The sequence below is a fragment of the Rhinoraja longicauda genome, chromosome 21 (genome assembly GCF_053455715.1).
Source record: "Rhinoraja longicauda isolate Sanriku21f chromosome 21, sRhiLon1.1, whole genome shotgun sequence".
Lineage (NCBI taxonomy): Eukaryota > Metazoa > Chordata > Chondrichthyes > Rajiformes > Arhynchobatidae > Rhinoraja > Rhinoraja longicauda.
In genome coordinates, this window is record NC_135973.1 from 22,555,073 (window position 1) to 22,580,560 (window position 25,488).

Below are 25,488 nucleotides of genomic sequence, written 5' to 3' on the forward strand. Positions count from 1 at the left end.
GTACAAACTGTATATAGCCAGCACCCGTAGTCAGGATCGAACAGGGGTCTCTGGTGCTGTAAGGCAGCAACTCTACCACTACACCACTGTGCTGTCCAATTGGATACGCGTTGGTACACAAGCAGGCAGAGATATGCAGGAAAATGGGACTAGATTGGTTGGAGCATCTTGGTGGGCATGGACAGGTTGGGCCGAAGGGCCTATTCAGACTCTGTAAGTCTCTTTGAGTGGCACAGTGATGCAGCGATAGTTACAACCTTACAGCACCCGTGACTGCAGGTGCTGTATGTACGGAGTTTGTACGTTCTCCATGTGACCGCGTGGGTTTTCTACGGGTGCTCCAGTTTCCTCCCGCGTTCCAAAGCATGCAGGTTTATAGGATAATTGACTTCTGTAAAATTGTAAATTGTCCTTGGTGTGTAGGATAGTACTCGTGTACGGGGTGATCGTTGAGCAGTATGGAGAGTGGGTCAGGGGCCTGTTTACACGCTGTATCTCTAAAGTAAAATAAAATCTAAAGTCTAATGAAAGTTTCAATGGGATACACAGGCAAATAGGACCAGCTTACATGGAGCATCTTGGTTGGCATGGGCTAGTTGGGCTGAAGGGCCTATTTCTGCGCTGTACATCTCTATGACTCTATAAGTCTCCATGTCACAGTGAAATTGCCCACATAAAATCTACAAGCAATTCAAAACCAAATTTCAGAACCACATTACCGCTTGTTGAAGTCAATTACTTGATATAATGCAATAATGAATGTGGTTCACTGAAGGTGAAGTTTGTGGGAGACCTGACAGAAGTATATAAAATTATGAGGCATTGATAGAGTAAACAGTCTGAACGTTTTTCCCCACTATGGAAAAATCAGGTACCAAAGGGCATAGCTGTAAATTGAGGGGGGCAGAGTTTAAAGCAGATGTGCGGGGCAAGTTTTATTTTTAACACAGAGGGTGGTGGGTGCCTGGAACGCACTGCCAGGGATGGTGGTGGAGGCTGATACAGTACGATAGTGGCGTTCAGGGGTCTTTTGGATAGATGCTTGGTATGCAGGGAATGGAGGGATATGAATTATACACAGTCAGATAAAAGTTGACCTTGGCATCATGTTTGGCACAGACACTGTGGGCTGAAGGGCCTGTTCCTGTGCAGGGCCTGTTCTATGTGTTAATGTAATCACTTTTACACGCACACTGTTCAACGTTCTAGTTTGTCACCGTAGTCAGGAAATATGTGCATCAATATAATTAGCAACTAATTAATACGGATGCAACAATATTAAAAAAAATGCAGAAAACCTTGCAAAGTCAAGATCACTGCACACCAAAACAAATTTACACTTGAAGGATCTGTGGGAAATAACATGTTAAAATCAAACTTACCAATACTTCGCTTTCTCCTTATAGGTGCTGAGCGTTTTGTGTATTCATGTTTTACTGTATTAATACTGTGAGACTTTGAGCCCAGACGATCGTCTTCGCCTGTAGTATAAGAAACACAAAGCCAATTGGAACAGCTGTATCATTTGATGTTTGACAATGTTAACGATCAAGCAGATATTTCAATAGTTGGTGTTGATTTATATCTGTGCTTCTATGGAGAAACCACAACACATGTTTCATATCTCACAGATTCAATCTCAAACAAGACCCAACTGTGTGATCTTTTAACTACAAGGTGCAGTGTATCCTCATTTGATGTTCAAAGGTGCATGTTTCCGACCAAGATCCCAGGAATTCAGATGATAATTCCGGTTTGGTTGGCGTGGACTCGGTGGGCCAAAGGTTTGTTTCCATGCTGTATCTCTAAACTAAGCTAAACTAATTGTTTACAACACAATGCAATACAATACAATACAATATACAATACAATATATCTTTATTGTCATTGTACAGGGGTACAACGAGATTGGGAATGCGCCTTCCATACGATGCAATAAATTAATTAGCGAATCAGTATAAATTTATACAACCCAGTGAAACAAAATTAGAAACAGTTTTAAAACAGTATAAAGTTCAAGTAGGTCTGTGCCGGTTCACTGTGCGATGTGACCATCCAGCTCAACAGGACCGGTACATAGCAGCTATGGCCCTGGGGATGAAGCTACAAACGAACTTCAGTAGGACTGATTTGGCCAAAACAAGCTTCACCATATTTGCTACTTGAGCGGAAACTAATTAAACATCAGGCCTACACAGTGGTGCCGCGGTAGAGTTGCTGCCTTACAGTGCCAAAGACCCAGGTTCGATCCTGACTATGGGTGCTGTCTGTACCAGGAATGTGGGTGGGTTTTCTCTGGGTGCTCCAGTATCATCCCACAATCCAAGGACGTACAGGTTTGTAGTTGAATTGGCTTTGGTAAAATTGTTATATTGTCCTTAGTGTGCAGGATAGTGCTAGTTTACGGGGTGATCGCTGGTCGGCGTGGACCCGGTGGGCCAAAGGCCTTGTTACCTCACTGCATCTCTAAAGTCCAAAGTCATTAAGACAGAGGAGCAGAATTAGGCCGTTCAGCCAGCCGAGTCCGCTCTGCAATTCGATTGTGGCTAGACTATTTTTCCCTCTCAGCCCCATTCTATTGCCTTCTACCTGTAACCTTGGACATCCTTACTAATCAAGAATTAGATTGAAGCAGAGGCCCTCTGCCCTGTTGGCCTCCTTATCTCACCTGACAATGTAATTACTGTCTAACTAAAAAAAGATAAAGTGCTGGAGTAACTCAGCATGTCAGAAAGCATCTCTGGAAAACATGGATAGGTGGTGTTTTGGCTCAGTAGCCTTCTTCAGAGTGATGGTGGGGGGGGGGGGGGGGGGGGGGAGCTGGAAGACAGGAGGGGCAGGACAAAGCGTGGCAGGTAACAGGTAAACATAGGTGGAGGGCAGGGGGGTAGATAGGCAGATAGTTGGCCAGAGAGATGAAAAAAGGTGTGAGACAAAAAGATTGAAGAGTTGCAAATTGTGAAGCCAGAAGAAAGAATGTAGGTGGAGGGGGAGGGGAGAAATCGGTGTGAGTCCAGGTTGGGCAGAGGGAAGGGAGTGGGGAAGAATTGGGGGGGTTTGGGGAAGAAACGAGGGGGGGAGGGGGTTGAAGTTACCTAAAATTGGAAAATTCAATGATCCGACTCACTAATATGGATGCAACAGGATTTTTTTAATGTGCAAAACCTTGTAAAACCAACATTCACATGATCTGAATATGTAGAAAACACGGTTTGTGTAGATTCAGATATAAGATGTACTGCTGCTCAGTGATTAAACTATGCCAATATAGAAAAAAACACCGTGGTAATTCAAAGACAGCACATTTCATAGAGTCCTAACTCAGGAAGTCAGATGTTTGCTCATTTATAATAATAGTATCACCTATTTATCTCATGCATTCAGTGAGCCGTTTATCTCTATTTTATTCTATTTATTTTGTTATTTTACTTTCCATTTTATCTTTTTAATTTTTAGGGGAGAAATGGATAACATAGAACAAGTGTGAACAGGTCATCGATGGTTGGCGTGGACTTGGCGGGCCGAAGGGACTGTTTCAAGATTTATTTAGAGTCAAACAGCGTGGAAACAGGCCCTTCAGCCAAACTTGCCCACGCTGACCAACATGCACCATCTACACTAGTTCCACCTGCCCGCACTTGGCCCATAACCGATTAAATCTATCCTATTCATGTACGTCCAAAATGTCTCTTAAAGGTTATGATAGCAGTGAAGCTTCACTGATGAAATTTGTACATTTCCCCGGTGTGGGATGAATAAAGGAATATATATATATAGTACCTGCCTCAACTACCTCCTCCGGCAGCTCGTTCCATACACCAGTAGATGCATTACGAAACTAAACTAAACGGCATTTTCTCACCTTGCTTTCCACTATTAGAAAAGAAAAAGCCTTTGGATGCTAATGCTAAATACATAGTGCAATTCCTGGGATTTAACTGTCTGTAATCAGCTCTATTGACTTCAGTACATGTAGTGCTAGTGATTAAAGATGAGTCTGCCATCTTACTGACTTCCTAACAGCGCTACTTGCTGTAGTACAGGTCATGTTCAAGCACGAGTCTTGAGCACGGTGGCGCAGCGGTAGAGTTGCTACCTTACAGCGCTAGAGACCCAGGTTCGATCCCGACCACGGGTGCTGTCTGTACGGAGTCTGCACGTTCTCCCTGTGACCGCGTGGGCTTTCTCCAAGTGCTCCTGTTTCCTCACACACTCCAAAGATGTGCAGGGTTGTAGGTTAATTGGCTTTGGTAAAATTGTAAATTGTCCCGAGTGTGTTGGATAGTGCGGGTGTACGGGGTGATCGCTGGGCGGAGCGGACGTGGGGGGGGGGGGGGTTGAAGGGCCTCTAAAGTTTAAAAGTCTAAAGAGTAGAGAAGCAAAACAAGGGCATGAAAGGTTCTCCCCTGAGCTCCTCACTGACAATTGTGTACACATCCATATCCCTTCATTGAGGATACAAATACGCATGCAGATACTTGCATGTAGATATCAGCCCACAATATGTTTGCTGAACATGAAGCCAAGTTAAGCTGATCTCATCTGCCTGTACATGATCCATATCCATCTATCTCCTGCTCTTCCATATACCTAGCTACCATCTGTCTCCACCACCACCCCTGGCAAGGTGTTCCAGCCACCCACCACTCCATGTGTCCCGCACATCTCCATTAAACCTTTCCCCTCTCACCTTATAGCTATGCTCACTCGGGTTATTTCTACCCTGGGTAAAGGTACTGATTGTCTACCTTATCTATGCCTCTCATAATTTTATATACTTCGATCAAGTCTCCTCTCGACCTCCGACGTTCCGGAGAAAACAATCCAAGTCTCTCCAACCTCTCCCTGCAGCTGAAACTTTCTAATCCAGGCAGCATTCTGGTAAACCTCCTCTGCACCCTCTCCAAAGCCTCCACATCTTTCCTGTCATGGGGCGACCAGAACTGATAAAACTGTGTAACTTGCTTCGGCAAAAACACTTATATACACTTTAAAAGCAGTGTAGCTTCGCTGATGTACAATTGTTATGGTCATCTCTAATATTCCAGTCTGCTACCCATCTGTGAGATTGGTTAACTCAGCAAAAAGCTAAGGGGCAAAACGTCACAACTTGGAGGCACAAGGAAGGAACTGCAGGTGCTGGTTTATGGAGAAAAAAACACACAAAGTGCAGGAATAACTCAGCGAGTTAGGCAGCGAGTTCTGAAGAACATGGACCAACTCTTATCTACCTGCACATAATCTATGTTGATTTCTCCAGTTTCAAGTAACTCCTGCATTCCCTCCCCTTCCCTCTTTCCCCCGTCCCCCACCTCAGTCGTCCTACCAGTTCCACTGTTTGCATCCTTGTAATCACACCTTCCCAGCCAACAATGGGCCATTATGGGCTCGACCCTTCCTGAGGACATCTGTTTCCGGCCATGATTTGTTCTGGCCAGTTCTTGCCTTCAGTGTCTCCCCCCCCCCCCCCCCCCCCCACCACACCTCCACTTTCTGTCTGAGGAAATATCCCCACCAAAAACGTCAATGATTCTTTTTCTCCAGAGATTCTGCCTGGCCCGCTGAATCACTCCAGCACTTTGTGTCTATCATCTGCACATAACCCATATCCCTCATCCCCTACATATCTATGTGCTTATCCAAACGTCTCACACACTACTATTGTATCTACATCCACCACCACCCCTAGCAGCACATTCCAGGCACTCACTACCCTCTGTGTAAAAAAGAAGCCCCGTACATCTGCTTTAAACTTTGCCCCTCACACCTGAACGCCACGCCCTCTAGTATTTGACATTTCCATCCTGGGAACATAACTAGACCAGTGCTGCACAGGAACAATTCTACTTTATCCCACTTTCTACCGAGAGTATTTGATTTTGCCATGCTGGGGAACAGGTTCTGATATCTCAGGTCAGAGCCCTTCTACAGACTGATTGTAGTAAGGGGGAGAAAGCTGGAAAAGAGATGGGGTTCGAAACAAAGCCTGGCAAGTGATAGGTGGGTACAGGTGAGGGAGGGTTTGATTGACAGATGGGTAGACAAAGGCTAGAGATGAAAAGGCGACAAAAAGGAAAGAAGAGGAATGAAATTCAAAACGGGAAGGGAAGGATATAGGTGGAAAGGGACGGGATGGAAGAGGAAAATGGGGGGGGTGGGGCGGGATAGTGGGAGAAATGGGTGCATACTAGGCTGGTGCGTAGGAGAGAGAGGGGTGATGGAAAGCCACCTAAAACTGTAGGATTCAATGTTCATACTGTTGGGTTGTAAGCTACCCAAGCGAATAGCCAAGCAAACCAAGCGACATTTGTCACCACACTTCCATACGCGTGTGGGAGCTTATTTTATGATTTCTTCACTAAGTGTAGCACCGAACTAACAATGACCCACAGTATCACATCAAAAGGTAAACAATAAAACAATACCTCACATTTTACTAAAATGAAATAAACAATGCAATCTATTGTAACTAATACAATACTGAATATTAACCTTCACAAACCCTCATAAATGATATGGAAAGACATCAAGTGCTGGAGTAACACAGCGGGTCAGGCAGCATCCCTGAAGATTATGGATAGGTGACGTTTCGGGTCAGGATCAAGAAAGGTCACCTACCCATGTTCTCCAGGGATTCTGCCTGACCCCCTGAGTTACTCCAGCATGTCCATAAGTCATAGGAGCAGAACCATGCCTTTTGGCCCATCGAGCCTACTCCGCCATTCAATCATGGCCGATCTATCTTTCCCCTTCAACCCCATTCCCCTGCCCCCCCCCCTGTAACCTTTGACACGCTTACTAATCTTTTTAGTTTCTTTCCTTGGTAAACCATCATCTGCAGTGCCTTGTTTCCTCACATATCATATATTCTATTAATAAGGTGCAACACAATTCATTCAATGTGTAAAAACACCAGATGTTATCTTTTCCTTAGAGAATTTGAGGCAGAGAACAGGAGGGAATAAAACCCAAAGGAAAATCAGATTAAAATCAGACCTGCAATAATCCCCCACTCAAATTCTCAATTGTGCAAAACAAAGAAATCTACACCCTTTCAATCTTATTCCCAGGATGGAAATGTCCAAGACTAGAGGGCGTAGTATTAGGGTGAGAGGGACAACGTTTAAAGGAGATGTGCAGACCATGTTCCTTCGCACAGAGTGGGTGGTGGGTGCCTGGAACGCTCTGCCAAGGTCGGCAGTGGAGGCAGATACGATAGTGGCAGTTAAGAGGCCTTTGGACAGGCATATGGATGTGCAGGGAATAGAGGGGCATGGATGATGTCCAGGCAGATAAGAGATGGTGTCGGGAGGAACTGCAGATGCTGGTTTACACCGAAGATAGGCAAAACAATGCTGCAGTAAATCAGCGGGGCAGGCAGCATCTCTGGATAGAAGGAATGGGTGACGTTTCGGCTCGAGATCCTTCTTCAGACTGATGGCCAGGGTAGAGGGAGGCACAGATAAGGAAGGGGAAGGTGTCAAAGCGAGCCATCAAAAGAGATGGGGATTAAGGAAAATGTAGAATAGGTCATTGTTGGCCTGGAGAAGGTGCCAACAAAGCAAACAGAGATTAAATGTAATCAGGGAGACAGTCAAACTGGTCAGAGAACTGGGAAGGGGGAGGGATGGAGATAGAGGGACAGCAAGGGTTACTTGAAGTTAGAGAAGTCAACATTTCTACCGCTGGGGTGTAAGCTGCCCAAGCAAAATATGAGGTACTGGTCCTCCAATTTGCGTTGGGCCTCTCTCTGACAATGGAGGAGGCCCAGGACAGAAAGGTCATTGTGGGAATGGGAGGGGTTGTTAAAGTGTTTAGCAACCAGGAGATCAAGTGAGTTTAGGCAGACTGAGCGGAGGTGTTCAGCGAAACGTTCGCCTTGATCTCCATCTCTTTCAATGTCTCATTTTGACACCTTCCCCTTCCTTATCTTTGTGTCTCCCTCTCCCCTGACTCTCAGTCTGAAGAAGGGTCTCGACCCAAAACATCACCCCTTCCTTCTATCCAGAGATGATACCTGTCCCGCTGAGCTACTCAAGCATTTTTTGTCTATCTTCAGATGAGAGTTGGTCTTGGTATCATAGACTCAGAGAAATAGTGTGGAAAAGGCCCTTCGGTTCAATTTGGCCATGCCGACCAACATGTTCCATCTACACTAGTCCTACCTTCCTGCGTTTGTCCAAACTTATCCTATCTATGTACCTGTTCAAATGATTTTAAAGATTGTGATAGCACCTGCCTCAACTAACTCCTCCGGCAGCTCATTCCATGTGCCTACCACCCTTTCTGTAAAAAATTTGCCCCTCAGGTTCCTATTAAATATTTCCCGCTTCACTTTAATCCTTTGTCCTCTGGTTCTTGATTCCTCCACTCTGGGTAAACGACTGTGTGTATTCACTCTATTTATTCCTCACATGGACATACACCTCCATAAGATCACCCCTCATCATCCTGCGCTCGTGTTCAGCACAGACACAATGGGCTAAATGGCCTATTGTTGTGCTGTATGCTTAAAAACACACTGTGTTCTATGTTCCATGTTTCAACTGCTGACAGAAAGTGATACTGAGATCAATTGTTATATTGCCTAATTATAACCACTAGCAGTGCCTTGTTAAAGTCTAGTAGCATCAGTATTTGGAGTGTGCACAACAGGATTTGTGTCGGAAGGAACTGCTGATGTTGGTTTAAACCAAAGATAGACACCAAAAGCTGGAATAACTCACCAGATCAGAGTCTGGCAAGCTGAGTTGCTCCAGCTTTGTGTGTCTATCTTACTAAAGATAGTATTTTTTGTTTTGTCATTCCCAGCAAATCCAATTAAAGGGGCTTTTACAGATACAGCATGAACTAATCCCAATGCCACAGACCTCTTTGAGTTTTCACATCAGAAATTGCCTAAATAAATGTGGCACAGCTGGTAGAGCTGCTGCCTCACAGCACAAGAGACCTAAGTTCGATCCTGAACTTGGGTGCTGTCTGTACGGAGTTTGCACGTTCTCCCTGTGACTTCGCAGATTTCCTCCGGGTGCTCCGGTTTCTTCCCACATCCCAAACATGCGTGAGTTTGTAGGTTAATTGGCTCTCTGTAAATTGCCCCCTAGTACGTAGGGAGTAGATAAGAAAGTGGAATAACAGGGAAATGGGTGATCGATGGTCGGTGTGGACTCGGTGAGCCGAAGGGCCTGTTTCTATGCTATATCATTCAATTAATCAATGTCAATCAATCAAATGCTTTTGACATGAAATTATGTGTACAATTGTTTTGAAATCATGGCTGCAGGCGGCTTTGGTACAGAGCAACGCTGAACCAGATAGAGTTACGGAAACTGTATGACAGAAGAATTGGAGGCAGACTTCAGAAGCCGAACGTGAATAAATTACTGACAAGCAAATCGGCGTTTGAAAGCCCAAAGAATATACATTGTGAAAATAAAGAAGGCTAAGGAACAGGCCGGTGAATGAGATTAGGAAAATCCCTCCCCTCCCGCACTGTTGCACCCATTGTAACTGGGCTCTGATTCACCTGCTTGGCTGCAAGTCAAACCTTGCCCAAGTATCATTCTTCGATGTGACCTTTGCCAGTACAATTGGCAGGGCACTCGACCATACTGAAGGTGAACGAGCCTCAGCGGACTCCAGCCTGCCCGGGACAGTCCACAAAAACACACAAAAGCATGTGTGGGGAGGAACTGCAGATGCTGGTTTACACCGAAGGTAGACACAAAAAGCTGGAGTAACTCAGCGGATCAGGCAGCATCTCTGGAGAGAAGGAACAGGTGACGTTTCAGGTCGTGACCCTTCTTCAGGCTGAGAGTTATAGGGGAGAGGGAAAGTAGAGGTGTGAAAAGGTACAAAGCAGATCGGAGCCGGCAGCTACGTGTATCCAGGACCACTGTTGGCTGTGGAAGAGGTGATAACGAAGGGAAACGAGCAAGATGACTAGGGTGGGGGACAGACGGAGGAGAGGGAATGCAATGGTTACTTGAAATTAGGGAAATCAATGTTCATACCGCTGTATAAATTATGTATACATATATTGATAACGCACATAAACATACAGTCTCCTTACAAAGTGCAGTGTTCAAACTTGGAACAATCGGCCGGGATGATTGTCACACTAGATTATTATCCACATTCGGAGACAGTTTCTTATAGACAATAGGTGCAGGAGTAGGCCATTCGGCCCTTCGAGCCAGCACCGCCATTCAATGTGATCATGGCTGATCATTCTCAATCAGTACCCCGTTCCTGCTTTCTCCCCATACCCCCTGACTCCGCTATCCTTAAGAGCTCTATCTAGCTCTCTCTTGAATGTATTCAGAGAATTGGCCTCCACTGCCCTCAGAGGCAGAGAATTCCACTTTTTCCCAGCTATTATCAGACAACTGAACCGACCTATCAACAACTAGAGAGCAGTCTTGGCCTACCATCTACCTCATTGGAGTCCCTCGGACTATCTTTAATCAGACTTTGCTAGACTTTATTTTGCACTAAACGTTATTCCCTTTATCCTGGATCTGTAAATTGACCCCTGGTGTGTAGGGTGTGGATGAGGGAATGGGATAACAGAATGATCAAAGGCCAGTGTGGATTCGGTGGACTGAAGAGGCCTGTTTCCAGATTGTATCTCACTATCTCTATCTTAATGTCACACAATTCGATCAGCAACACAGGGGCGGCACAGTGGCGCAGCGGTAGAGTTGCTGCCTTACAGCGCCAGGGACCCAGGTTCGATCCTGACTGCGGGTGCTGTCTGTACGGAGTTTGTACGTTCCCCCTGTGGCTGCGTGGGTTTTCTCCGGGTGATTCGGTTTCCTCCAAAGACGTACAGGTTTGTAGGTTAATTGGGTTAACTGCCTTTGGTTAAATTGTAAATAGTCACTGGTGTGTAGGATAGTGTTAGTGTACGGGGTGGTCAAGGTCAGCTGCGGGAGGGGCCCCAAGGTGGACGGGCGAGGAGAGAGACGTCGGTTTGCAGGTCGACCCGCACGTCCAAGGAAGGCGACGGCTGGAGTCTTGCTGCAGCCTGGGGCTTGTCTGGAACGGGCACCGCTCATAACAACAAGAGCACAGACTAGACTTTGAAAATGGCACCAAAATATGGCGCCTCTTGCATGCGGGATCCGTGGGGTATTTCTGTACACTTGCTGATCGGGGATGTGCTTGGGGATGGCAATTGGCTGTAAGTCAAACCTTGCCCAAGTATCATTCTTCGGATGTGACCTTTGCCAGTACAATTGGCAGGGCACTCAACCATACTGAAGGTGAATGAGCCTCAGCGGACTCCAGCCTGCCCGGGGCAGTCCACAAAAACACAATTGGACGGCTGGTAAGAAAAGAATTTCACTATGTGTTTGCTCTTTGCACATGTGATAATAAAAGCCCAATTGACCCATGTGTAAATCTATGGGGATCTACAGGAGTTGCTGCCTCATCAAAGACGCACACAACCTAGGCCACACTCTCATTTCGCTCCTCCCATCAGGAAGAAGGTGCTGGAGCTTGAAAACCTGACCAGCATGTCCAAGAACAGCTTCTTCCCATACTCTTGAATACCACTCAGCATTAACCACTGTGACCAGAAACTTTACCCTGTATCTATACACTGTGGATGGCTTCATTTAGTTTAGTTTAGAGAAACAGCACAGAAACAGTTGTGCTGGCCCACCGAGTCCGCGCCAACCAGCGATCCCTGTACATTAGCACCATCGCTAGTCCCACTTGCCCGCTTCTGGCCCGTATCTCCCTAAACCATAACCAAATACAAAATGCTGAAGTAACAGTGGGTTGGGACCCTTCTTCCACCCCTTAAACCTTTCCTGTCCATGTACCTGTCCAAATATCTTTTCACGGAGAAACAAAACCATGGTGCCGCCCTTAAAGTGAGAGGGACAAAGTTTAAAGGACATGAGCGTGGCAAGTTTTTTTTACACAGAGGATGGCAGGAGACTGGAACATGCTGACAGTTGTTGTGGTAGAGGCAAATAGGATAATGGTGTTTAAGAGGCTGTTGGATAGGCACGTGCAGATGCAGGAAATGGAGGGATATGGACCATGTGCAGGCAGATGAGTTCAGTTTAACTTGCCATACCTCAACACACTCGAGAAATGTGAATGCATTCAGCCATTTTCTTTGTATGTGGAATGAATGGAAATGCTCCTGATGTCATTGAGTTTTTTTCTATTTTTACTTAATTCTATTAAATTCGGCACAGACATTGTGGCCCTTGGGCCTGTTCCTGTGCTGAACTGATCTGAAGAAACATCTAGACAGCTACATGGGTAGAACAGGTTTAGAGGGGTACGGGCCAAACACAGACAGGTGCGACTAATGTAGATGGGACATGTTGGTCGGAGTGGACAAGTTAGGCTGAAGGGCCTGTTTCCACGCTCTATCACTCTATGGCTATGACACATTACAACATGGAAGATGCCATTCAGCCAATCAAGTCTATTCTAGCACTGCACGGGAGCATCCCAGCAATTCTCTCTCCGTTGCACTGAAAGAGATTTTCCTACTTACAGAATCTCCACTCAAACAAAACAATTTGTCTTTTCGTCACAGAGTCAGAGTCTTACAGTGTGGAAACAGGCCCTTCTGCCCAACTTGCCCACACCGACAAACATGTCCCATCTACACTAGTCCCACCTGCGTGTGTCTGGCCCATATCCCTCTCAACCTGTCCTATCCACATACCCTGTCTAAATGTTTCTTGAACATTGCTGTAGTACTTGCCTCAACTATCTCCTCCAGCAGCTCGTTCCATACACCCACCACCCTTTGTGTGAAAAAGTTATCCCTCAGGTTCATATTAAATCTCTCCCCCCTCACCTTAAACCTATGTCTCGATTCCCTTACTCTGGACAAGAGGCTCCGTACATCTACCTGATCTATTCCTCTCGTGATTTTGTTCACCTCTATAAGGTCATCCCTCATTCTCCTGCGCTGGAAGGAATAGAGTCCTGGTCTGTTCAACATGTCCCTACAGCTCAGGCTCTCGAGTCCTGGCAACATCCTTGTAAATCTTTTCTGCACACTTTCCAGCTTGACAATATCTTCCTTATAAAATGGTGCCCAAAACTGAACACAATGCTCTAAATGTGGCCTCACCAATGTCGTATTTAACAGCAACATGATCTCCCAAGTTCCATGCTCAGAAATTTTCTTTTATTGCAGTTTGTGCCATTAGACTTCATCTCTGCAAATGTTGCATAATAATGTTGAGAACTATATTCCACATTCTGTACCTTTCCCTCCACTCAACATATTGTGCTTGATTTCGACTCCATTGTTTTTATGTGTTATTTCATTTAATTCGACAGCCTGCAAAACGAGGCTTTTCACAGTATCTCATTGTACATGATAATAACAAACCTAAACCTCACCTTTATATTTCCACACAACAGTGACAAAAACACCGCATTGCTACGAAGTGCGAAACATGCCGTAAAGTTGCAAGTTCTTTGCGCTTATGGGAGTATTTTCGAGATTGCCCTCTAAGTACCTGTTTGGGCTTAAATCCATTTACGTAATTACAGACAAAAGCTGTAAAATTAATAGTTCTGTGGTCGTTTTAACTTCTGCTGCCCCAGTTATGGATGGAGAAACGATATTATTGGAATAAACTGAACTAACACTGGATTTAAATAACTACATCTGTATTTCACTAAATCATTAAAAAGCTGTGTGGTACTGAAGAGAATATAAAGTGCTGGAGTAACTCTGCAGGTCGGGCAGCATCTCTGGAGAACATAGTAATGAGGTAATTTCACCATTTTGTATTTCACTAGATTATGCTCTTTATTAGCATTTATATAAAATGTTTTAACTAGAAACTACTTTTTAAGTCATCTGCCTGTTATAACATTTATTATTACTGTAATCCACTGAATCGCTGCTGGAGATGGGAGCTCTGTGTTTAACATATAAAATACAAATATTTTTTTTCCCCCAGGGTAGGGTGGTCGGAAACTTGAAGGAAAGGGCCTAAGGTGAGAGAGGATGATTTAAAAGGAACCTGAGAGGCAACTTTTTCACACTGAGCATGGTGCGTAAATGGACGAAAGACACAAAGTGCTGGACTAACTCAATGGGTCAGGGACTATCTCTGGAGAACATGAATAGGTGATGGCCAGGGTCAAAACATCGCCTATCCATGTTCGCCAGAGATGCTGCTTGATCCACTGAGTTACTCCAGAAGTTTGTGTCTATCTTTGGTATAAACCAGTATCTGCATTTCCTTCTTACAAATATAAGTCAATCCGTTTGTGCCACTTATTTTGATTTTTTTTAAATCTGCAACCATTATAATGACATTAATTATTTGTGGATTAGGTGATGTTTCAGGTCAGAACCTGTCTTCAGAATCATGCGTATATGGAACTAGTAGTTTAGTTTTAGAGATACAGCGCGGAAACAGGCTCATCAGCCCAGCGGAGCCACTCCGACCAGCGACCACCTCTTACCCTAATGCTATCCTACACACCAGGGACAATTTACAATTCTTACCGAAGTAACGTACAACCCTGGTCATCTTTGGAATGTGGGAGGAAACCGGAGCACCCAGAGAAACCCATGCAGTCACAGGGAAAACATACAAACTCCGTACAGACAGCACCCATAGTCAGGATCAAATGTGGGTCTCAGGCGCTGTAAGGCAGCAACTCGACTGCTGTACCACCGTGCCACCCCTGGTGGTAGTAGTGGTGGTAGAGGTGGGTAAGACACTTAGGGACGGGGAAGTTTGGGAATGGAGGGATACAGGCCAGGTGCAAGTGGGGCTAGGTCCATTAGGCAACTTGGTTGGCATGGATAAGATAGGCTGAAGGACCTATTTCCATGCTGTACAGTTCTATGACTCCAAAAGATATTTTGAATCAACCAACACTCGTTTTTCTCTGGTTATTTTTTTTTTACCTCATGCTGATTTTGGTTATTCTAAGGGTCTTGGGAAGGGGTGGTCTAACAGACAGCATCCGTCTATTTGAATACAGACTCTAATCAACGATCACACAGCAAACATGCCAGATTATCATCCCAGTTCTGACTCACTGTGGGAAAGTGTCTTTGACAATGGCCTTGGCCCAAGACATTATATCTTCCAAAGACATTACATTTTCTCCCAGACCATCACACAAACCAACCTCCTTCCATTGACGCCATCTACACCACATTGCCTCGGTAAAGGCATCAGTATAATCAAGGACCAGTCCCTCCTCCCCCTCTCCCATCAGGCAAAAGGAAGAGAAGTTTGACAAAGCACACCCCCCAGATTCAGGGACAGCTTCTTCCCAGCTGTTATCCAATGGTAATCATGTTTGAGTTTCAGTTTAGTTTGAATTTGAGTTTAATTTATTGTCACGTGTACCGAGGTACAGCGAAAGGCTTTTGTTGTGTGGTAACCAGTCAGCAGAAAGACTGTAGATGATTGCAATTGAGCCATCCACAGTGTACAGATAAATGGTAAAGGGAATGATGTGAATAACGTTGAGTGCAAGATAAAGCCAATAACGTCCGATCAAAGATAGTCCCAGGGTCTCTCATGATGTCGATCAGGACTGGCCTCTAGTTGTTGGTCGGATGGCTCAGTTGCCCGATACAGACATGGATTGTCTTTCCGCTGACTGGTTAGCAACCAATAAAAGCTTTTCACTGTATCTCGGTGTACCCAACAATAAACTTTCCTATGGGGTAAAATCGAGAATTCTTCTCCAAATAACCCATTCACGAGTGTGAGTGGAAGGCAAGGTTATCGGGCATTTCTTCCCAGAGCCACTATCAGTCTCTGTGTCTGTTGTGTGCCTTGTTTTGTTTTATGACTGGAATCTGACCTTTTGGTACAGGCAAGTTTTTCATTACACAAAGACGAAGACAGATGGCCATTGCGAAATGTGCCTTGTGCTGTTATGTAGCTAATAACTCGGTTCCAGCCGAAGGGTAGGAGAAACTAGAATGCACACAATCTCTATATAATAAGCATTGAAATATAATTTACCTACGGATTCAATCTCTAGGAGGCGCTGAAGATCACGGATACTTGTGATGTCGCTGTGCGCCAATTTCTCCAACAATTCTGGGGGAAATTCTGTTTCCTTCAAATAAAATGGACAAATTAGCGTGCAGTAACTTGAAAGTCATCGACGGTGAACTCTTTTGAAAGCTTCTACTGTGCTTGTGAGGGTTATTTTTTTTTAAATTTGACGCACATGCAATCAAACGCCAGGTTTATTAGTCCAGGGCAATCCAGAACTCGTGGTGAGGTTGAAATGGGGAATGAAGTGGCGTGGGTTTGAGGTTCTTTTTTCCTCTTTATGCCCAGCCTAAACTTCGTACGCCCGGCACCTCTGCTGTTACCCGCATGCAAGAAAAAGCTTTCCCCCTGTCCTGCAGTGGCCTGCACTCGACTCCCTCTCGTTCATAAACAGTCGTCGAATAAAGACTCCGAGTGGTGCAGTGGGCACTCAGTCACTCTGCTAATTGTGAGCACTCGGCGCTTTTGTTTCCTTATGACTTTTGTGCAACTTGTTACTTGACTGATATTGGAAGACTCGCTCAAACTGAAAGGATTGTGCCGGGGAGAAGCAATTTCTACCCATTTCCCCAAAACACACACACACACACAGGAATAAAACACCACGCTGAACTACCCCTGACTTTATATACAGACCAATCCCTCAACATACACACACACACACACTGAGACACACACAGTAATAAAACCCCACTGAATTACCCCTGTCTCGCCCCACCAACTCCAGTCCAGCCCCTCCAACACACACACACACTGAGACACAGATCCTCACACACACACACACACAGGAATAAACCCCCCCACTGAAGTACCCCTGCCCTTATCCTCAGCCTTGTCCTTCCAACACACACCGCGACACAGACTCGCACACACTTTCTATCACACACACACATACATACATACCAGGCTCACTTGAATACAGATCCAGACAGAACTACCACTGCCTTTAACACATGCACACATACACTTACACACATGGTGCTCACAATTGTAACGCACACTTACACACATAGAGCTTACACTTCTAACACACACACACTTAGGCTCACTTGAATACAGATCCACACAGAACCACTCCAACCTTTAACACAAGCACAGACACACTTACAGATATTGAGCTCACCCTTCTAACACACACACATTAATACAGGACCATCCACTGACAACACACACACACACAGATCCCATCTATTCCAACACACACTGTCACACACACACACACACACACACACACACACACTGAGACACACACACACACACTGAGACAGACAGACACACACTGAGACAGACAGACACACTGAGACAGATACACACACACACACTGAGACAGACAGACACACTGAGACAGACAGACACACACACACACACACACACTGAGACAGACACACTAAGACAGACACACAGACTCACTTGAATGCAACACTACCCTGCTCACAATACCCACGCACCGTCCCCAACACAAACCGAGACACATACCCACACACACACACACACACACACACACACACAGCCACGCAAGCCCCCCAATGCCGAGCACAGACCGCAACAGAGAAAGTGAAAGGGAGGGGGTGAGACGAACACCTAATCCTGACAAACCTACAAGGACCCCCACAACCTCCAAGTAACACAACTCCACCCACCCTCCACCCACAAAGATTTGGAGACGGTGATAATTTGCAGTGTCCCTAACTTCTCTCCCCCACCACCTTCCCCATCTACGTCTCTATTATCTCCCTCCACTGTCTATTTGCCTGTGTGTGTGTGTGTGTGTGGGGTTTTTAAAAAAAATTTGACTGTTAAGTGCACATCGTGGCGCTTCGCAAGTCGAAACCTGCCGCGAAAAATGTGGTGTCAAGCACCGACAGTGTAACGTCTAACGCCAAAATATCCCTTTCCCCGGGCGATGAAACGCACTCCGACTCCCGGCTAAGTGAGAGAAAGGTAGTGTGGGGGATAAAATGAACATTGGCAGCGAATTTAGTAAGGAACCAACAGGGATTCAGTGTATACATACAAACACAAACAGGCTCCGTGTCAATATTCTTGGTGAAATGCAAAGTAAAATCCTCCCTTTAAAACTTTCAGGGGGTGGGAGAGGAAGGGAGGGAGGGAGGGAGGGAGGAGAGGGGAGAGAGAAAGGCACATTGCGAGAGATTGCCTCAATGCCTGTCCGCGGGGGGAAGAAACACTGCTTACCTCAGCATGCCCACCAGCCAGGTACCAGAGTGCGACCAGTAAGTAAAACGTGCCGCTCATTTCGCTGGAGTTTAGTCTGTTCCAAGTAAAGGCAGCGATCCTTCGGGAGCCTCCGTAATGCCCCACCAGCAGTCAAATTCAGTACCATCCCTCGCGAAAAGTAACGAGTATAGAGAGCAGTCCTTGTTTCACATTGGGCTTGTAAGTTTCCTCATCGAAGTCTCTCTGTCTCTCTCCCTGCCTCTCTCCCTCTCTCTTTCTCTCTTCCTCTTCCTCCCTCCCTCCCTCTCTCTTCCTCCCTCCCTCCCTCTCTCTCCCTCCCTCCCTCTCTCTCCCCCCCTCCCTCCCTCTCTCTCCCTCCCTCCCTCTCTCTCCCTCCCTCCCTCTCTCTCCCTCCCTCCCTCTCTCTCTCTCGCTCACTGTCTCACTCACTCTTTCTCACTCCCTCTCTCTGTTTGCCTGCCCCCTCGCACTCTCTCTCTCTCTCTCTCTCCCTCTCTCTCTCTCTCTCTTTTCTCTCTCTCTCTCTCTCTCTCTCTCTCTCTCTCTCTCTCTCCTCTCTCCCCTCCCTCCCTCTCTCCCTCTCTCTGGCACCAGGAGTCCACCAGCCGGTAAATCTACATATTTGTTTCGATTAGACCCAACAGGGGGAAAAAAAACCATGAACCAACAGTGAGTGCACCGCCTATCACCTGTCTATGGGAAAGGATGGGAAGGGGGGAAAAAAGAGGGCTGGATTTATAAACCTCAACTTGTTCTCTTTATCTAAAGAACGGGTTCATTAGTTGAAAGAGTCCTAAACTTTTTTATTTCTTTTGTTTGTTTGCATGTGTGTTTTTACACCTCCAGCGTTTGTTTTATTTTTAAACGCCTGCTCCTTCTCTTTCTCCCTGGAGGTGTCGGCTGTGGTTGGAACCCTGTTAGAGGAATAACTTCTTGGGGCTTGATCACAGAGAGGGTTTGAGACGCCGTGGGTCACAAAGGAACAGAGACTGATTGAGTGGTCTAGGGTTTTTTTGTTTTTTGTTTAAGCTCCCGGTTGCAAACTCGAGAAGCTGCGAACTGAAGCGGCTGTTTAAAAGAAATTGGGCTTCACATCACGTCGAGCGAGTAGGGAGGGAGGGAGAGGGATCGAGGGAACCTGCTGGCGGGCTGTATGTTGTGTCTTGGCCCTGGGAATGAAGGGGGTCGATTGTCTTTTCTTAAGTAATGTTTTTTAATGTATTGTAGTTAACCCTGTAGCCTCCCCTCGCCCAAACAGCTGGACACAAGCACAGGGGAGGAGAAGTCGAGGACGGGAGGGTAAGTGGAGGGAAGAAGAGAGAAGATGGGGTGATGGGAGAAGGACGTGGGGACAGTGGAGACGGGAGAGGATAAGGGTGAGGGTGGGGAAGTAAGTGATGGCGGAGACGGTAGAGTGGGTGAGCAGGATGAGAAGACGGGGAGAAGGTGGGAAGAGGGCGAGGGGATGGTAAGCTGAGATGGGGAGGGGGTGAGATGAGAAAGGAGTGAGGAGATAAGGAAGATGGAGATGGGGAGGAGTGAGATGGGGAGAGGTTGAGGACCTCTCCCCATGAAGATGAGGAAAGACTGAGGAGATGAGGAAGGTGATGGGGGGAGGTTGAGGAGATGGGGAGGGTTGAGTAGATGGGGAGGGGGTGAGGAGATGGGGAAGGGGTGAGGAGATGGGGAGGGGGTGAGGAGGTGGGGAGGGGGTGAGGAGATGGGGAGGGGTGAGGAGATGGGGAGGGGTGAGGAGATGGGGAGTGGGGTGAGAGATGGGGAGGGGGTGAGGAGATGGGGAGGAGGTGAGGTGGGAGGAGTGAGGAATGAGGAGGTGGGGAGGGGGTAAGGAGATGGGGAGGGGTGAGGAGATGGGGAGGGGTGAGAGATGGGGAGGGGGTGAGGTGGTGGGAGGAGTGAGGATGAGGAGATGGGGAGGAGTGAGGAGATGGGGAGGGGGTGAGGTGGTGGGAGGAGTGAGGAATGAGGAGATGGGGAGGGGGTGAGGTGGTGGGAGGAGTGAGGAATGAGGAGATGGGGAGGAGTGAGGAGATGGGGAGGGGGTGAGGAGATGGGGAGGGGGTGGGGAGGGGGTGAGGAGATGGGGAGGGGGTGATGAGATGGGGAAGGGGTGAGGAGATGGGGAGGGGGTGAGGAGATGGGGAGGGGGTGAGGAGATGGGGAGGGGGTGATGAGATGGGGAGGGGGTGAGGAGATGGGAGGGGGTGAGATGGGGAGGGGGTGAGGAGATGGGGAGGGGGTGAGGAGATGGGGAGGGGGTGAGGAGGTGGGGAGGGGGTGCGGAGATGGGGAGGGGGTGAGGAGATGGGGAGGGGGTGAGGAGGTGGGGAGGGGGTGAGGAGATGGGGAGGGGGTGAGGAGATGGGGAGGGGGTGAGGAGATGGGGAGGGGGTGAGGAGATGGGGAGGGGGTGAGGAGATGGGGAGGGGGTGAGGAGTTGGGAGGAGTGAGGAGATGGGGAGGGGGTGAGGAGATGGGGAGGGGGTGAGGAGTTGGGAGGAGTGAGGAGATGGGGAGGGGGTGAGGAGTTGGGAGGAGTGAGGAATGAGGAGGTGGGTAAGGAGGGATGGGGAGTGAGGAGGTGGGGGGAAGGCTGGTGTGTGGGAGGAGATGGAGCCTCTTTGTTGCTCTGGGTGATGTCCACCCAACACCTTGCCCGGTCCTGGACCTCCTTGTCCTCCCACGTGGCTCCATGCTGTACGGCCGCGGCCGGCCCGGGGATCCGGGCTGGAGTGAGCCCCGTGGGGCCAGACTTGCACCGGGGGGTCGGTGTTGCGCCGAGACGCGCGCTGAGACACCGGGCTGCATTTGCAGCCGTGGATGCCGCCGTGCAAGTCTCTTCAGTGTTTGCAGCTCATTTTTGCAACAAGGGGATCAGTTCCCCAACGAAACGAAACGAGCACACCTCGCTCTGCAAGGTGCACACAAATAATTGATATTATAATTCCGTGGTGTGGCGCCAAGAACCGGCACTTTGATACCTAGCGGAGGAAGCACTTTGCAAAGTACATTCAATCTGTCACAAAAGTCACCCCCTACCCCTTTGGCATGTGTCTCGGCGGCAAAGGTTAAACCAGGAACTGCTCCTCTCTGCACATGGGACATAAGGCTAATTGAGCTTTTATGTAATGCTGTCTTTGTTGTCTAATTTTTTTAAATATATATTTTATCTAGCTGGAAACCACAACAGCGTCAAACGAGTTCTGAAAAAGAGTAGATTGCAACTTCAAATAGTATTTGCAAACGCAGAAAAAAAAGTTTTATTACATTTCAAAAATAAACTTTATTCACAAATATATATACAAGCAAAAAACTGTGCAAAAACTCTAAATACATTCTAAGTGTCTGTACGAAAAAAAACTGCAGATGCTGGTTTAAATCGAAGGTAGACACAAAATGCTGGAGTAACTCGGCGGGAAAGGCAGCATCTTGGGAGAGAAGGAATAGGTGACGTTTCGGGTTACTCCAGTTACTCCAGCATTTTGTGTCTACCGAAGTGTCTGTACATTGGATAGTGTCATACTCAGGAGTGTTGGCAACTGTCTTTACACAATATCATTGCCACTTATGTTGCCCCCCCTTCTGCCACCTATCGATCACCCATACTCTAGTTCTATGTTATCTCACTTTCGTATCCGACACCAGGGGGTATTTACAGAGGCCAATTAACCTACAAACCTGTACGTCTTTGGGATGTGGGACGAAACCGAAGCACCCGGAGAAAACCCTTGCGATCACGTGGAGAACGTGCAAACTCCGTACAAATAGCACCTGAGGTCAGGATCGAACCTGGGTCTCTGGCGTTGTGAGGCATCCGCTCGACTACTGAGCCACGGTGAGTCTGCCCCTCAATGTCCAGCAGTGGAAGGACCCTGCACTGTGGTCCTCCCCCCACAGAGTCTTGGCTTTGGCTGCACCATGCTTCAATGCTTCCCTCAGTAACTCTGCCCCCTACTATCTTATATTGCCACTCTGTGCTTTCTGTAGCTCCCATGTACGTAGAGTCATACAGCGTGGAAACAGGCTGTTTGGCCCAACTTGCCCTTACTGACCAACATGTCCCATCTATAGTCCCACCTGCCTGCGCTTGGCCCATATCCCTCTAAATCTATCCCATCCATGTACCTGTCTAAATGTTTCTTAAACTTTGCGATAGTACCTGACTCAACTACCTCCTCTGGCTGCACATTTCCATATACAAACTACCCTTTGTGTAAAGAAGTCATCCTTCTGGTTCCTATTAAATCTTTCCCCCCTCACGTTAAACCTATGTCCTCTGGTTCTCGATTCCCCTACTCCGGGCAAGAGACTCTGTGCGTTTACCCGATCTATTCCTCTCATCATTTTGTACACCTCCATAAGGTCACCCCCCATCCTCCTGTGCTCCAAGGAATAAAGTCCGAGCCTGCTCAACCTCTCCCTGTAGCCTAGGCCCTCGAATCCTGGCAACATCCCCGTAAATCTTCTCTGCACCCTTTCCAACTTGACAACATCTTTCCCTTAACAGAGTGACCAAAACTGAACACAATCCTCACCAACATCTTATCTAACTGCAACATGACCTCCCAACTTCTATCCTCAATATGTGCATCTCAAAACTAAGTTGTTCCTGGCTCAGTCTTTGCCACTGACATTCATGCCAATTGAGTAAATAGCCCAAAAGATGTTGTGGATCTGACTCCAGGAATTTCAGCAGATAGAAAGCTACATCGCAATTTTCCTAGGGTAGTATTGCACCCAACAGCATAACTGGCAATACTAACATTATTTCCATTGTAAGTGTTGAAAATAAAAAATGCACATAAATCTGTTTCTACTTCCTTTGAGAATGACTCCTCACTGGAATTAGTTTTTAAAGTTTTTAGTTTTGGAGATACAGCATGGAAACAGACCCTTGCACTCATGTCAACTGCTGCTGTAAGAATTTCATTGTTCCGTTTCAGGACATATGACAATAAATAAAACACTCTTGGCTCTTGATGACTCTTAATGGGAAATGTCACGGCAAATATTAAAGATAGACACAAAGTGCTGGAGTAGCCCGGCGGGTCAAGTATCATCTCTGGGGAAAATGGATAAGTGACGTGATACACTTCCTGTCAAAAAGGATAGCAAGCTAAGAACAAGGTCAATTAAACTCAGCATCCATCAATTTCCTATTATGGGATACAGGTCGGAACGCAGCTTATGAAGAATGACTCAGTGCAGGATCTACATTCACTTTCCCCTTGAGGCTACTTTCAAGCAGTCTGCCAGAGAAAAACCATGTCACATGTGCACCGTATTACAGCAGTAGGAAAGTTAGCCAGTAGTCATTTGTATCTGTGGCTATATATAGTAACAACAAGTGTTGAAATTTTGCGTAAGGCCCAGATGACAAAATATGTATCAGGCTACAGTAGTTTCTGCAACATTGATCTTTCAAGTAACATTGTCTCCAAGGTCGGAACTTCTTGATCCTTCTATCCCAGGAAGCACGCACGCAAATTGTACCTTCTCACGCAAGAACCAATTATCGTAAGAGTTAGACGGCGCAGAAACAGGCCCCTTCGGCCCATCACCCTCGAGCTAAAGCAGAAGATGTCCCCGGGACACAAAGGTGGCCGGGTGAGGAGAGGAGAGGGATGTCAGTTTGTGGTAACTGCTCCAGTACAACTGAGCGAGCGGGCCGACCAGTCTTTGGACTGGATAATGGCAGCAAAAATGACGGCACCCATGATGTGTAAATATGCAAAAAATATTTCACCGTGCATGTGCTTATGTCACAAATAAAGCACCAATGAACCATTGAATTAAACCAAGAATCCATTTACACTAAGCCACATATTCCTACGTGTTCTTCCTATTCCTACATTCCTCATTAACCCTACGTGAGCTAATCTGAAGGTTCCCAACCCAAAATAGCGCCAAATCATGTCCACCAGAGATGCTGACTGATCTGCTGAGTCACTCCAGCACTTTGTGTCCATCTTCGGTATAAACCAGTATCTGCAGTCCCCGGTGTCCACATTTTACTGAGCCACATATTTTTCTGCCTCACACATTCCCTCCAGCTTCCGCCAGTCTCCACACAAAGCGGGGGTGACTTACAGTCTTTTGGGATTTGGAAGGAAGCCCACACGGTCGCAGGGAGAACGTGCAGTGCCTGTTTCCCCTGACAGCACCCATAGTCAGGATCGAACCCAGGTCTCTGGCACGGTAAGGCAGCAACTGTACCGCTGCGCCACTGGCCTCCGGGAAGGACCCACAAATAGCAGCAAAGAAACACTTGGCTGTTTCACAGGCTAGTCATTCCTCAAGTGGCCCAAGTCACTCAACGGGATCACCAGAAGCCAGGGCTTCCTGGAGAAGGTCCAAGACAGGATGGTCCTGGCACAGAAGCAGAATTCCGGCACCAGAGATCCCAGGATATCTGGATAAGAATCCCAGGCATCAGTTCAACAAATATATTGTTTCAATTCGAGATTCATTCCATACACAGTCCATCTGATGAATGGATAATGCATGGGGGAGAAGCATTTTTAAAAGCACAGTGGCAACACTCAGATGGTAACCCCATGAATATTTTTTGTCATAATGGTTGCAGATTTTTTTTAAATCAAAATAAATGGCACAAATGGATTGACATATTTGTAAGAAGGAACTGCAGATGCCAGTTTATACCAAAGATTGGCACAAAATGCTGGAGTAACTCAACGGGTCAGGCAGTATCTCTGGAGAACAGGGTTAGGTGACATTTTGGGATGGGTCCCTTTGTCAGTTGGGTATTGCGTATGGGCTCAGGAAATCATGTTGCAGCTTTGCAAAACATTGGTTTGGCCACATTTGGAGTATTGTGTGCGTTTCTGGTCATCCTGTTACAGGAAGGATGTGGAAGCTTTGGAGTGAGTGCAATCGAAGACTTTGAAGAAGGATTCTGACCAAAACGTCACCTATTCCTTTTCTCCGGAGATGCTGCCTGACCCATTGGGTTATTCCAGCACTCTGTCTATCTTTGACTTATATTTAGTAGCAACGTTGGATAGTCTTGTAAAATCTGTGCCAGTTTAGATTTTCCAACATTATATACATCTGACCAAAAACTTGGGTTTCGTTCTACTTTGATGTTCTAACCTGCATTTAGATAACTCCAAAAAATGCCAGATTGGGAGAATTGATCTTTATCGACATTACAATTACATTTACCTGTAAAGATGGCAGTGCATTGGTGATGTACAGAAGACCCCAGTCCAAT

The 25,488-nt window shown here is 46.7% G+C and overlaps 1 protein-coding gene across 1 annotated transcript in view; it reads right to left on the bottom strand.

Annotated features, from left to right (window-relative positions):
* The window catches only part of LOC144604296 (platelet-derived growth factor subunit A-like), a 61,481-nt gene extending 43,017 nt beyond the window's left edge, over window positions 1–18,464 (bottom strand). The window contains exons 1-3 of the mRNA XM_078418543.1: window positions 18,231–18,464; window positions 15,999–16,095; window positions 1,383–1,481 (exon numbers count right to left, since the gene is read on the bottom strand). Of these exons, the coding sequence (XP_078274669.1) occupies window positions 1,383–1,481; window positions 15,999–16,095; window positions 18,231–18,290 (256 nt within the window). The 5' untranslated portion in view covers window positions 18,291–18,464. The remainder of the gene's footprint in view (window positions 1–1,382; window positions 1,482–15,998; window positions 16,096–18,230) is intronic.
* Window positions 18,465–25,488: the final 7,024 nt, after the last annotated feature.